This window comes from Zootermopsis nevadensis, unplaced genomic scaffold (assembly GCF_977971745.1).
Source record: "Zootermopsis nevadensis isolate Lab colony 2312 unplaced genomic scaffold, Znev_1.0 Znev_ptg000061l, whole genome shotgun sequence".
NCBI lineage: Eukaryota > Metazoa > Arthropoda > Insecta > Blattodea > Termopsidae > Zootermopsis > Zootermopsis nevadensis.
The window spans coordinates 1,298,305-1,311,338 of record NW_028259192.1 but is presented as its reverse complement, the minus strand read 5'-3'; the positions used below and the strand labels follow the sequence as shown (position 1 = coordinate 1,311,338).

Sequence of the window (13,034 nt, the reverse complement as noted above, 5' to 3'; positions counted from 1 at the left end):
GTGCCCGAATTTATAACTTGTGTTGGGCAAGGCCGTGGTCTAGGCAACACGGAGTTTTCCTCCGTGGCATCCCAACAATTACTCCATTCACACACAGAAGAAGGCAATGGCAAACCACTTCTGGATCATCTGCCAAGAACGTATATGAACAGGTCCCAGTCCGAGAAAAGGATGGAAGGATCCTGTTCATATGGACCTGTCCTCAGACAGAACACTAAATAAAAATGATAGTCTAGTCTTTCGGGGTTTGGAAGTGGTTGTGGCCTATCTTAAGGGATACGTTCGAGGGAAAGGGTTTTCCCGAAAAAGGACGGGTTAATTCTGATTTGATTTTATCATGGGGATAAAGATTTGGATGTTCTGGGTTATAACTCCATGTGGACCTGTAGGTAGGTAGCAGCGTTTCGGATAACATACACACTGCCTTCATCAGTCCTCATTTTCGCCGAAACTTTGGTGTTCACCTACAAGTCCGGATGGCATTACATTCGAAATCGGCGGGCTGAATCACTTCGTGTGTACAACGAGGTACAGTATTATTTTTTTTATACATTTGTGATGACATTTAAAGCACATTAATGCCCTAAATACTGCTTTGAATCTCTAAAGGCTTAAATTCTTTTCACAAGTTATAATCGGTTATCATTTTTGTGTTGGGAAATGGAAATGTTTTCCGTGAGCGTGGCGATTTATGACTGTTTCAGTCCGTCACGGAACCTCGCCATGTTTCTGGGAAATACGTAAAGCAGGAAACTTTTTCGTACAGTACCCGTGAACCAACCGTGCGTTCGCCTACGTCACTAACCCTGAGACAATAAAAACAAAAGCATATCCATAGGATTTGAGGTAGTCTGGTAGAAGATTACCGATGTTTCGGAGGTCCTTGTTACCTCCATCATCAGGGCGATGATCATCGCTTTGGGACATTAAAGGGACCAGGAACACGTGACAATTAAAAGAACACTTCACTTTTTGGCATTATAAGTACGAAGTTCAAAGCGTCGGTAAATGCTGACGTCATTAGTGTCAAAACAACTCGTTAGCAGTATAAACCGTCTGGCTGAACCACAGATCTGTCAGGGCTATGAACCCCGTCCCGCGCACCCTCAAAGCCGGCTTAGTCACCCATAAAATCGATCAGTCAGCCAAAACGAGGGCGTAACATGATTTATTTATTTATATTTATTTAACGATGCTTTTTCAGTAACTCAGACTATATAGCGTCTAATGAGAGGATGATAGTGGGTAATGAATTGGAAAGGATGTGGAGGGAAGCGGTCGTGGCCTAATTTAAGGTACCATCCCTGAATTTGTGATGGTAGTTCGTTGAATTTAATGTCATCTTCAAGTGTCCTGGTAAATAAAGACGTCTAGGGTTGCGTGTCTCGATAAGATCCAGTAGGCGGTGAATCTAGTGCTTTCTGTAAGAGAATTGCGTTCGATATTGGCAGCCAGTGACGGAAAACGGGATTTCCCCTCAGGTCTTGGTCTGCAGGGAAACAAAACAAGTCATTAGCTTGACCGAACGATCGGAGCGCTGAGGAGAACATTTGGGCACAAAAGGAGATCGAGTGAAGGGGTTGAAGAAGGCCAACCAATGAGAACTTGTATAATATATTATTGGATTATCACACCAAGGACATGTAGCACGCATGGGGGAGATGAAAAATATGTACAATTTTTTTTTACTGGAAAACCTAACGAGAAGCGACCTCTCGTAAGATCTAGACGTAGATGGGAATATAAAATTTAAGTGGCTGTTAGGGTGGATTTATCTAGCTGAGGATACGACCGGGGACGGGCTCTTGTGAACAGGGTAATTTAAAAATTCGGGAAACTTATTGACTATCTGAGCTACTATCAACTTTTTAGAAACGACTCTATTCCGTAGAGTCAGGTTAGGTTGGGTTAGGTTAGGTTAGGTTGGGTTAGGTTAGGTTGGGTTGGGTTAGGTTAGGTTAGGTTAAGTTAGGTTAGGTTAGGTTAGGTTAGGTTGGGTTAGGTTAGGTTAGGTTAGGTATCTTGACCTCATTCGTACCGAGCTAATGAGTTTCAGAGGGGTGGAATGTTCAGGAAAACAGAGTTTCAAAACGCATAGGTTGTTGTTTTATGTACTTAGTGTTATTAGTGTTTCTTACCAGCTAGAGTAACCCGTTAAAGTTGACGGGAATGAAATTTTTTTTGTGTGTGTTGAACAGTAATACAGTTTATTGCAGAATTATCTTTGCAAATCGCATTGAACGCAGAAAATTGATAAAAGTTCTTGTTAAATTATATTAAATGTGAAAAAATCTTCACTGCGTGTTTCGTTACATTCAGGGTGAAACTATACGGAGCAGAGACCTGCTTGAGAAGCTGATAGTCACTCAGATAGTTCGTTGTTCGCCTCTTATGGCACCCGAAGGCTCACTATCGTATTCAGGACAGACCCTACACCCCGACTCCTACGTATGCCCTCTCTTCAGGTTATCCGACCAAAATTTTGCCTATGCGTTCTGCATGCCTGACCAATCTCACCCTCCTTTATGTTTGTTTCATGATAATAGGATCAGGCGAGGAGTTCCCGCCAAGTTATCCCTTTGGGGCCCCAAAGGTCCCCCCTCAGTACCCTGGCCTCGGGCAGGACGGCGTCACAACCCGGAAGACGTACAGCTACGTTTTCACCTGCGCGAGAAACTTAGATCTCAATATTTGTTCTCCCTTTGATGCAAGAAATCCAGACAAAATTTTAGTTTTTTGTTATAATTTAATATTTTACGTTGTGGAGTGCAGATGACAACACAAAAAGTAAGCGGAAAGTTTTCCGGTAATTAAACACAGCTTCATGTACCACATAAAAATTCTGAAATGCTAAAACTGTGCGGGTATTTTGAAATTAAATATTTAGTGGTCGCAGGGGGAAACAAAGCTAGGTTTTTTGTTGTAAGTTGAAGGCGGGGTGAGACGTAACTGAAGTTGACCGACGACCCCGTTTTGAATTTACTTCGACGACGCGTGTGGGGACAGAACAAGTTCGCTGAGGAAGTGACTCTCCACATATTCGCAGGTCGTGTTCTACCCCGTCCAATGAATGAACGGTTTATGAACGCATTATATATCTGAAGTACGACATGATCGGAAATTTGTCTGCAAATTCTTTTTTGGAACACTCTGTATGTTTAGTAGTGCCAGGGTAGGAACGGCGCTGTTTATTGATCGAGACTTTGGTCACCTAATGACACAGTTTCTCGCGGTCGAGTGGTTAGCATTCCTTAGGTTTTCAATGTCGGTCCCGGGGGCCGGCTATCCTAACACGCTTTTCGTGGTTTTACTCCGTCTTACAGGTAAATTGCGGGACAGTGCCTTGAATTATACCACGATCGCTTCTTTCAACATCCTTTCTAGTTCACTGTTCAACTATCCCTATATATTGTCCGATGATACGGTCTGAGCAGTGTTTTGCTGTATCCTGACGCAGGAACAAATACGTACATCCATCATGTCTCGTCCACTTGTTTATGTGATGTTTATCTGAATCAGACGTCTTGTTAATTAATGTCTTATCTCGAACTAATATTCATGTTCTCGTGACTACAAGGACCGGAACAAAAAGTCCTTAACCCTGTTCCAGTTTCAACCAGTCGAGGAACACGGGCGATGCTCGATCGATAGTTTTTGGTCGAAACTCGTTTTAACTCGTCAGAGTCGGCCAGAATGAGCGCATTGTTAGTCCGTCGACAGAAATGGCTTCCTGAAGCCCTGATTCCTAGCCTCATCTGTCATCATTTTTCAAGGAAGTTTTTCGTGGGCGACTTAGCCCCGTTTTGGAATTCTGTTGTGGAGACATTAATTCGAAAACTTTCATCGAAACATTTCACAGAACAGAAAACAGCTATAAACACTGTAAAGTTTAAAATATGCAAAACTGTAAGATGTTTCGTATGGGCGTCGAACTCACACTAAGGAAAGGAAATATATCGGGGGCGTTTGAGCACTGAGCCGTGACGAGAGTATTTGGTCATCATTTAGCGATTCGTTTCTTGAGTCGTTCCAGAAAACCTTTCCAAGTCGATCACGTGACATGCCAGTGTTTTAACTGTTAGATGTTTGCTGGCCCCCACTTCCAACCCCCAACACGTTGGCTCCCTGAGAAAACTCTCGCGTCTACCGAGGTGACATAGCTCCTACCTTGTTTCACCGTCTGTTAGGACCGGATTGTAACACGAGCTGATAAAATTTTTCGAAAGTTATCAGCATGAGTCCAAAAGTTAGTCTGACTCACTGATTATGGGATATCGAACATGTGAGAGCGTGTTTTGTGTTTGGTAAGTCTTTCCAACATTTCAGCTAACATCGAGGATGTAATTTTTAGGGTAAATGCCATTGATGGGTTAAAAACAAAAGAACGTCCACAAATATCGTCTCTGTACCACAAGAAAATCCATAAATAAATACCATTTATAAGCAAAATAAATAACCAAACACCTCGAGGTCCTTAACCATTCATATACAAACCTAATACCAATAAATGAAAAAAAGTTGAAGATAATTTTGTATAATATAATAAATAATAGTATGAAGGCATTAAGATGTCAGAGATATTGTATAACTTCTGATTAAGATTATGTTATAAACCTCAACTTTAGAGGAACGTTAGATTCTAGATCCTTACAGATTTACGCCAGAAAAATATCATAATTAATAATTTGATCTTTGTTATAACAAACTTAACTAACGGGTTATGTTACGAATGCAAGCAAGGCCATTGGCTTGTGCCCAGTACATCACATGATCCAGTCATTCTTCTTCTCTGTCCATGCCATTAGCCCTGAAGATTAAACGGCAGTGTGCCGAAACGTCGGAAGAACTTCAGCAAAGCTGCACAAAAGCCAAAATAGATCTCATGCACTGGACTCCGACCGCTGAAATTAAGCTTCGTGAATGTGCTACTTCAATGTACTTCAATGCACTTCAATCTACTTCAATGCACTTCAATGTACTTCAATGTACTTCAATGCACTTCAATGTACTTCAATGCACTTCAATGCACTTCAATGTACTTCAATGTACTTCAATGCACTTCAATGCACTTCAATGCACTTCAATGCACTTCAATGCACTTCAATGTACTTCAATGTACTTCAATGCACTTCAATGCACTTCAATGCACTTCAATGCACTTCAATGCACTTCAATGTACTTCAATGCACTTCAATGTACTTCAATGCACTTCAATGTACTTCAATGCACTTGAATGCACTTCAATGCACGAATATACTCTTACATTGAAACATGCTTTCGGTTCGCTCCGTAATTTAGAGTATTGTTGTTTGTAGTGTAGTATAGTCTAGTGTAGTGCAGTGTAGCATGTTTAAATGTTCTGTAGAGTTGTAAGTGTGTTGCACTGGAAAACTATAAAATAGTTTTTATGACTGGACTCAAAACAAAATGAAATCTACAATCGATACAACTCATTAGCAAGTCCCCAGGAAATTAGCCACTAGTAAAAGTTGCATGTCAGTAGCCTGTAGTTTGTATGTTACTTCTCTTTTGCTGGACGTTTTCTGGTTTTTATGACTGATAAAATGAGTAACGAGGCGAATTCCCATCTGTGTAAAAGCGTGAAACGATTTATTTGTAGAGAAAATTATTTTTTTTCATAATTCTATCAACGAGATTCTACCAGAAAGCCTGGACTCAGGACACTGTTTAGTGAAACATACTTAGCAATACTTGATAAAGGTTAACAGATATTTGATTGAAGGTTTACATTGATCAGTGTTATTAGAACGTGCCCACAGTGCAAAGTATTGTTATGACCACGTGCGTCTCCAAATACGCTCATCAGTTGCCAGATGCAATGGAATCCTAAATCTCGTAAAAAGCTCGCAGTACACGGAAATTGTATATACCAATTCGTTTATATATGAAGGTCTATATAGCAGTGCAATGTGTAATTAAAAAAAATGAAAATAAAATCTAAACACATAATTCTACCAGACTTCAGTGTTCAACATTCAAGAAGAGTCAGTTGAATAAACATAGTAAATATAAAACGTAAAACGACGTTTCGGAGATGGGACTCTATCTCCGTCTTCAGGTTCCTACACAGTTGGGAGATAGGGATTAGCTCTATCTAGTGGGCCCAATTGTGTAGGAACCTGAAGACGGAGATAGAGTCCCATCTCCGAAACGTCGTTTTACGTTTTATATTTTATATTTTACTAGACGATGGATAATATCCAAGGAAATTTTTATTCAAATGACTCTTCACCATCGTCAAGAAGTTTTAGATTTGATATCCAAGAAGAGTAATCTTTATTTTCGTAGCCGTGAGAACCTGAAATCTCACCAGTTTTAGGGCAGTATTTGAGTTAAAATGTTCAGTTAAGTTCGTAAAATTAAACTATCTCTGTGTTATGAAGTAGACTTCAAGTGTCTATGAAGCAGCTATCTGCCTATAGACCTTCATCTATGCACTCAAAATTGCATAGATCCGTATAGAATATTTGATTGTGAGTTACAAGTTTCCTGAAGTAGTTCACGTGCCCTCAGATATTCATTACAACATTCACCAATAACATCAACGCTGAATTCTCAGGTCTCTCCGAGATGAAATATCTCGTTGCACACACGGAACTCGGTCTTCAACTGTTTTTCATGGCGTCTTGTGGGAAATTATCTTAAAGTGATGATAATTAGTCTAATAGATTGTTCGAAATGGTTTCTGTAATAGCAGATTTATTATTAATATTTGATACTGAAATCGAACGAAGTATATTAGAAATAATTTTGAAGAAGCCATGCTGATTCTATTCTAATATTTTTAATTTTAAATCTAATTTTATGTAAACGTTGTAAAGTTAATTTTTCAGGCCTGATTTACAAATAACCCAAAATGTCATACGCAATACTTTGACGTAATTACTTATTACGATGTAATTAATAATTTTATAGCAGAGTTTCGTGTTCATATGCCACTCATCCTGCAGATGATATTCGTATGAATTTCCGTAGAATCTTCCCAGATATTTAACTAATTTTAATAATTAACTGAGGGCACAGTAATTAACAGTGTCTGGTAGATGAATTCGAGGGACGATGAACCTTCAGGAAACCAAGAGGTGGAGATAGGTAAAATGTATTTTGGAGATCACGTGGGTGTGTGCTGTGATGTGAAGGTTGAGTGCACACCGCAAAGTAATGTTTGTGCGTTGAACAGGGCAAGGCGGCATGGCAGGAGAGAGACCGACAGCGGAGGGCGTCAGCCGCCGAGGTAGCCGTCAACCACCGGATCAAAGCGACGGAAGCTCATCGGCGATGGATGAAGAAGAACAGAGTAAGTCCCTCTGACCCGTTGTAATGTGTCACTCGCGACTCCCCTTTTCGAAGGCAGACGAATTAATAAGCGAAACTTAACATGCTCAGATCGAAGAATAGTGTCTTCTGGGACGTTGCGACGTGTAGTCTAACTTGACCGACGTTTCAGACGTGCAAAATGTATATGTTATCAGGGAGACGATGGGGGTAATAAGCATCTCTGAAACGTCGGATTCTACGAGACCATACGGCGTAACATTGCGGAAGACGGCCATCTTAATACTCGCTGCCATGAGAACCTGAAATCTCACAATGTTTGAGTGAAGTGATTTTCCAGTTATGAGTACTAACTAAAAAGCTTGTTGTTGCTTAGCGGGTTAGAACTCTACTTATATATAGAACCCAGATGTTTAGGTTAAAATCAGAGTTAATTATTGTTATTTGTTTACAGAAGTGCGTTGAGTGAAATGATAGTGAAGAGAGTAGGTTTGTCTGTCCGTCCGTCCGTCCGTCTGTCCGTCCGTCCTCATACTATTATCTTCAGCATTAGAAGCACATGTTGGCCGGACCGCTATTTTAGGCCTATGAGGGCATTTGAAGAATTATCAAATATAGGATGATAAGATATACGGGGCATATAACACGCATTGGAGAGAGAGAGAGAGATTTACACAGCATTTTGGTCAGAAATTACAGAAGGAACAGACCGCTTGAGCGACTTACCCTAGATAAGTGGATAATATTAAAATGTATCCTAGAGAATTTTGTTGTTCGTATGCAGATTGGATTTATCTGGCTGATGGTAAGGTCACTGCTTGGTTGTTGCGAACAACTTAGGGTTCCATAATAGGCGTGGTATTTCTTCATTAACTGTGCGATTATTAGCGTCTGAAGCAGAACTTTTCTCCGTCCCGTCGTCATGGTGACCAGCCGCACGCAATTGCAGAAAATTGTGAATTCAGATGCTATGCGGGTAGCCCTGTCAAGGCGGCCTTTTGCTGTTTTCGTCGTCAGGAATTAATGCCACGAAACCCTCTGATATTGGAATTCCAAGCAAACTGGATATTCTATATTTTTTTTCGAGAAAATAATTCGAAAGCTGCCCAGGTCCGACCGTTTCAGGCTCCGCACGTCTTGACCACTTTCGACAAAACTCGGCCTAATAGGCTTTTATTATTTGTATCTGCACTCTTCACCGTTTACTATTAAGGTGATCAAACCAAGGAGGGAGACACATGTAGGAGATGACAGATTTGTACAAAATTTGGGTGGGAAGAGACCACTCGGAAGACCTAGGCCTGGATGGAGAACAATATTTAAATTTATATTGCGAAAATATGATAAAAGGGTGTTGACTGGATTTATCTGGCTCAGAACACGGACCTGTTACACGCTTTTCTTAACACGGTAATGAACCTTAGTTTATATGAAAGGCCGGGAATCTTTGACTAGCTGTGCGACTATCAGGTTCTCATGCAAGATTCTGCTCCACGGCGTTAGTTACTAAGTTTGTTACAGTTAACTATCTTCGAAAGTATATTCCTCTCGGAAAACCATTTAGATGCACTAAATTCGGTTTGTTCGATAGTTCCCACTTTGGCCATCAGATTGCAGCACCTCACGTCTTTCCTCATCCGTAAATTTTGTAATCGCCTCTCGTAGGATATTAAAAAGTACGGTTGTGAGGTCGTGCAGAATGGCACATACTCCACACCAAATTTCATCCGAATCCGTCCAGTTGTTCCCGAGTTAAATCGACTGGACGGACGGGCCAACCCATAATGCGTTCTTGCTATGACGCATAACAACCAATGTTTGTGTGTCCAGATCCACGACTCGTCGTTCAGCGGTAGCAGTTCGGACGACGAGGACTACGCCGGGGGTCTGTACGGGCATCAGAACTCGGCTGCCAACGCCCTGCTCTACGTCGGTCTGGGCACTATCGCCATTGGCCTCGTCATATCCTTCGTCGGAACAGGAGAGAAAGGCTTCAAGACGTTGGAGCTCCGTCTCATCGGCCCCACGCTGATTGGCAGTGGCTTGATGTGCTGTCTCATCAGGATTTTCCTCTGCGTCTGCCCTTCGAAATGTTTCCAGCGACGTCACAAACACAGACATCGCCATAAGAATTCTGTAAAGAGCAGTCACCTCGGCGACCTCCTACAGCAGCCATCTGCAGGACATTTCAATCATAACAGTTTCTTCGGAACTGCAAACAGTGATTCCAAAGATCATAATCGTACAGAAGACATAGCGATGGCAGATCAAACCAAACTTCTTCGAAATAATATCAACAAGAAGACTGTGTCCATTGTAACTACACCAGTTGAAACAGCAACGACATCTAACTTACCATCAGGATCTTCCGGACACAACCACCGCCAACAAAATGACATATCATTATCATCATCATTGTTCTTGAAGCACGAACGACAATGTTCGACCTTCAGTAACCGCGCTCACCCATTGCAAATCCCAACGATCAACATTCCTAACTTCGTTGGTAGCAACGACGACGAGGAAGATATTTTAGGATCACGTCAAGAATCCAAGCGAAAACACAGCAGTTCGTTAGATTTAGAACTGCAGAAATTGGACTCAGGTAGTTTTGATATAAGTACTTTTGAAAGTAGCAACGAGATTGGTGGAATTTTACGAGTCGCCGGAAGTGTCGAGGGTTCTGGAAGATATCGTGACGGTGATAAGCGAAGAACATCTTTGACTAGTGTTCATAGAAATGGCGGCGCGACACTAGCGATCTCAAAGGCGGTGGCGGCAACTACTGTGACTTCTCCTCCGTCTACGAGGATCGGGCTCGTAAACCCTGACCCCGACGCCCATAAACTGGAAGAAGAACTGGAAATGTCATCGGCGATTTCAAAAGACCTGCACGACCCATTGTCTTCTTATTCTTCCCTTGGTAAACATTCGGACATTGACAGTCTGTTGCAGAACGAAATAGTTCTTAGTCCGTCGAAACTGCAGCAGACAGGAAGAGACACGTGAGGTGATTATATAAACGTGTTCTTCTCGGGTTCGTCTCGTTTCCAGTTTTTACAATTTCTTTCCTTTTTACTATAAAATAAAATATAACAAATAAACCTCTAGAATAATGACGCCAAATGATTTTAAACATTCCACAGACTAACTACAATTATTAATTTATTAATATTATCTCTAACCTTATAATTTCATTTTGCTCACGAATGGTTTCTCCGTTAAAACGATTAAAATTTAAAAAAAAAAATCACACTAAAGACGATGATCCCATTTCAAATGATACCCAGTGGTCACTCTTTTTCCTACCAGAGCTGTTTATCGTATCACTGAAGGGACAACACGTTCTCAAAGGTCTCATTTGTCTCTCTGATCGATATTTTATCTCCCTACAATCGTTCTCAATACTCGTGTAAACATTTACTCCGTGTTACACGACCAGATATTTTGATACATCGACGATACACAACTGTCAATATAGGCCTACGTAAAAGACAGTTGAATGAGTGACTGGAAATGGCAGCCTGTACTCACACGAAAATATACCCCACGTTCCAGATCTTGAATAGATTCAAAATTTGGTCATAAAAACAGCGGACACGTAGAATTTCTCGTGTTTATCTAAGGGTCCTCCTTAGCACCTAATGGGACAAAGTTGGCGTCATTCTTCTAGAATTAGCTGGAAAAAATAATAATAATAATAATAAACAGACATAGTGTGCCTCATTTGCAGACTTTTTACTGTGACTGAGTCATAGAAATGTAAAATTGCACAATTAGACAAATTGAAGTTACCATCATATACAGCGCGTCCCACAAGTTCCCAGCCGTAGGAGAATTATATAATTCGGCAAAATACGGAAAAAAATGTAAAGAGAGGAGAAGTTCTTGCAAGCCTTTCGTTTCTGGTCTCGGGTGTTGGGATTTCTCGCCCACAAAGATCAATTTTCTTCATCGACAAAAAAAGTTACGTCGGCACTGCACTTCCGAGGTCGTTGGTATTTTCCTGGTTTCACCCAATTCGTGTTCAGTGCATCCCTCAGTGTCTTTTTCGCCGCCATTTGTCTCTGCCCGGGGCAAAAGCCCCCATTCTCTGTCATGTCAACGTGGCAACGTCGCATTCTATCGTCCTATCTGAAGAATTGCAACACCTAAGCTTCAAAGACACGATTTGCAACAATTTCTCTCTCTTTATACAATTCCGTATTTTGCCAAATAACCGAGTTCTCCAATGGACGGGAGCTTGTGGAACACCTGTATAACATCGCTTTACCTGTGCACAATCTTCGTAAAATTTTCATTTCTTTAGCTGCTGGTATCAAGGAGGAATGTAAGGTACCCGTGGGTAATAAGACCTGCCTGAGGATAAAACGAAAGTAAAATGCTTAGAAAAGAAGTTTTTCTGAAAAATATACGTCCATATGCGCTATTTTAGGAATCATCTCGGATATAAACAAGCAATTCAGCATTATGGGTGTTAAATCTTTGAAATTAAGACGTACGACTGAGTCTTGATAATTGGACCGGCCATGTAATGCACGTAATTACCGAAACCCAGAGTGCCGGGCTTTGTTACTCGCAGGAACCTTATTACAAAACTGATTGCGGTAAATACTACATAATAGTATATAATAATAATAATAATAATAATAATAATCGAAAATCTGTCCGGATCCAGGTCCTAGTTTGTCTCTGTTCGATCGTGAAAACCATGTAAGATCTGTTTCGTCCATTGCAGCTCGTACCAGTCTTAACTTAGTCTTCACTCGTCTTGTGGAGTCCAATTCGGAGTCCATTTTTCACACACTACAGCGATAATGCAGGGAGTTTCATCAGAAGCCGAGGGTCTCAAAGATTTCCCTTAAAAGTTCTTCTCCAAGAATCCACCTATTTATTGTCCGAAATTTCAAAATGGCGCTGTCCTCTCGCGCATGTCCGTTTGGTGTCTACATCGTTTTCGAAACCCGTATTTTAAGGATTGGGAAGGAACTGCTCATTGTCCCAGAAGCATCGTGGCGCCTAAACATCGCCACTTCCTCAGTACGACGCCAATTTTTAATATGGGCAGGGCTCCCTTAGGGAGGCTGGAGACATTTCAGACAGTGTACCAAAATACGTGCTCTACACGGAACGTTGTGGCGAGATACGTGACGAATGGGAGAGGTGAAAAATCTTTACAAAATTTTAATTCGGAAACCTCAACGAATAGACTATTTGGAAGATGTTAGGGATATTATTAAAGTCTTTCGTAAAAATTAGGAAGGGTTTGGATTGGATTGATCTGGCTCATCATAAGGACCGGTGGCGGGCTCTTTTGAGTACGGTGATGAACCTTCGGGTTCCATAAAAGGTAGGGAATTTATTGAACATCTGAGAGACTGCCAGCTTCTCAAGAAGGACTCTGTTCCTTGAAGTTAGATAATTATGACCATGACGTCCGTTTTAGAAATCCTTTCATGGAGCTGCTAGAAAATGTTGAAAAACAAATTTCCCTGTTTTCTTTTTTCGATCGACACCGTAAGTGGTAGGAGCTGCACTGTGTTAAAACCCGCCCTCTGTCCATTCGACGTCTCAAATTGGCGTACACTTTCCATTGCGGATCTAAAAGACTTTCTGTGTTACTGGTGTACCCTAACAGACATGCTCGAAATTATCCTTCGAAGACCCCTAGAATCTATCAGGGTATTTCTTCGTGGAACTCAAATTATGTTACGAACATTTTTTTAGATCAGTGGAGT

The 13,034-nt window shown here is 41.1% G+C and overlaps 1 protein-coding gene across 11 annotated transcripts in view; it reads left to right on the top strand.

Moving 5' to 3' along the window:
- The window catches only part of LOC110830287 (uncharacterized), a 103,326-nt gene extending 90,466 nt beyond the window's left edge, over positions 1–12,860 (top strand). For all 11 annotated transcript variants that reach the window (XM_022064995.2, XM_022064998.2, XM_022064996.2 and 8 more), the window contains 2 exons: positions 7,202–7,318; positions 9,127–12,860. In XM_022064995.2, coding sequence (XP_021920687.1) covers positions 7,202–7,318; positions 9,127–10,305 — 1,296 coding nt within the window. In that variant the 3' untranslated portion in view covers positions 10,306–12,860. The remainder of the gene's footprint in view (positions 1–7,201; positions 7,319–9,126) is intronic.
- The last annotated feature ends 174 nt before the right edge of the window (positions 12,861–13,034 follow it).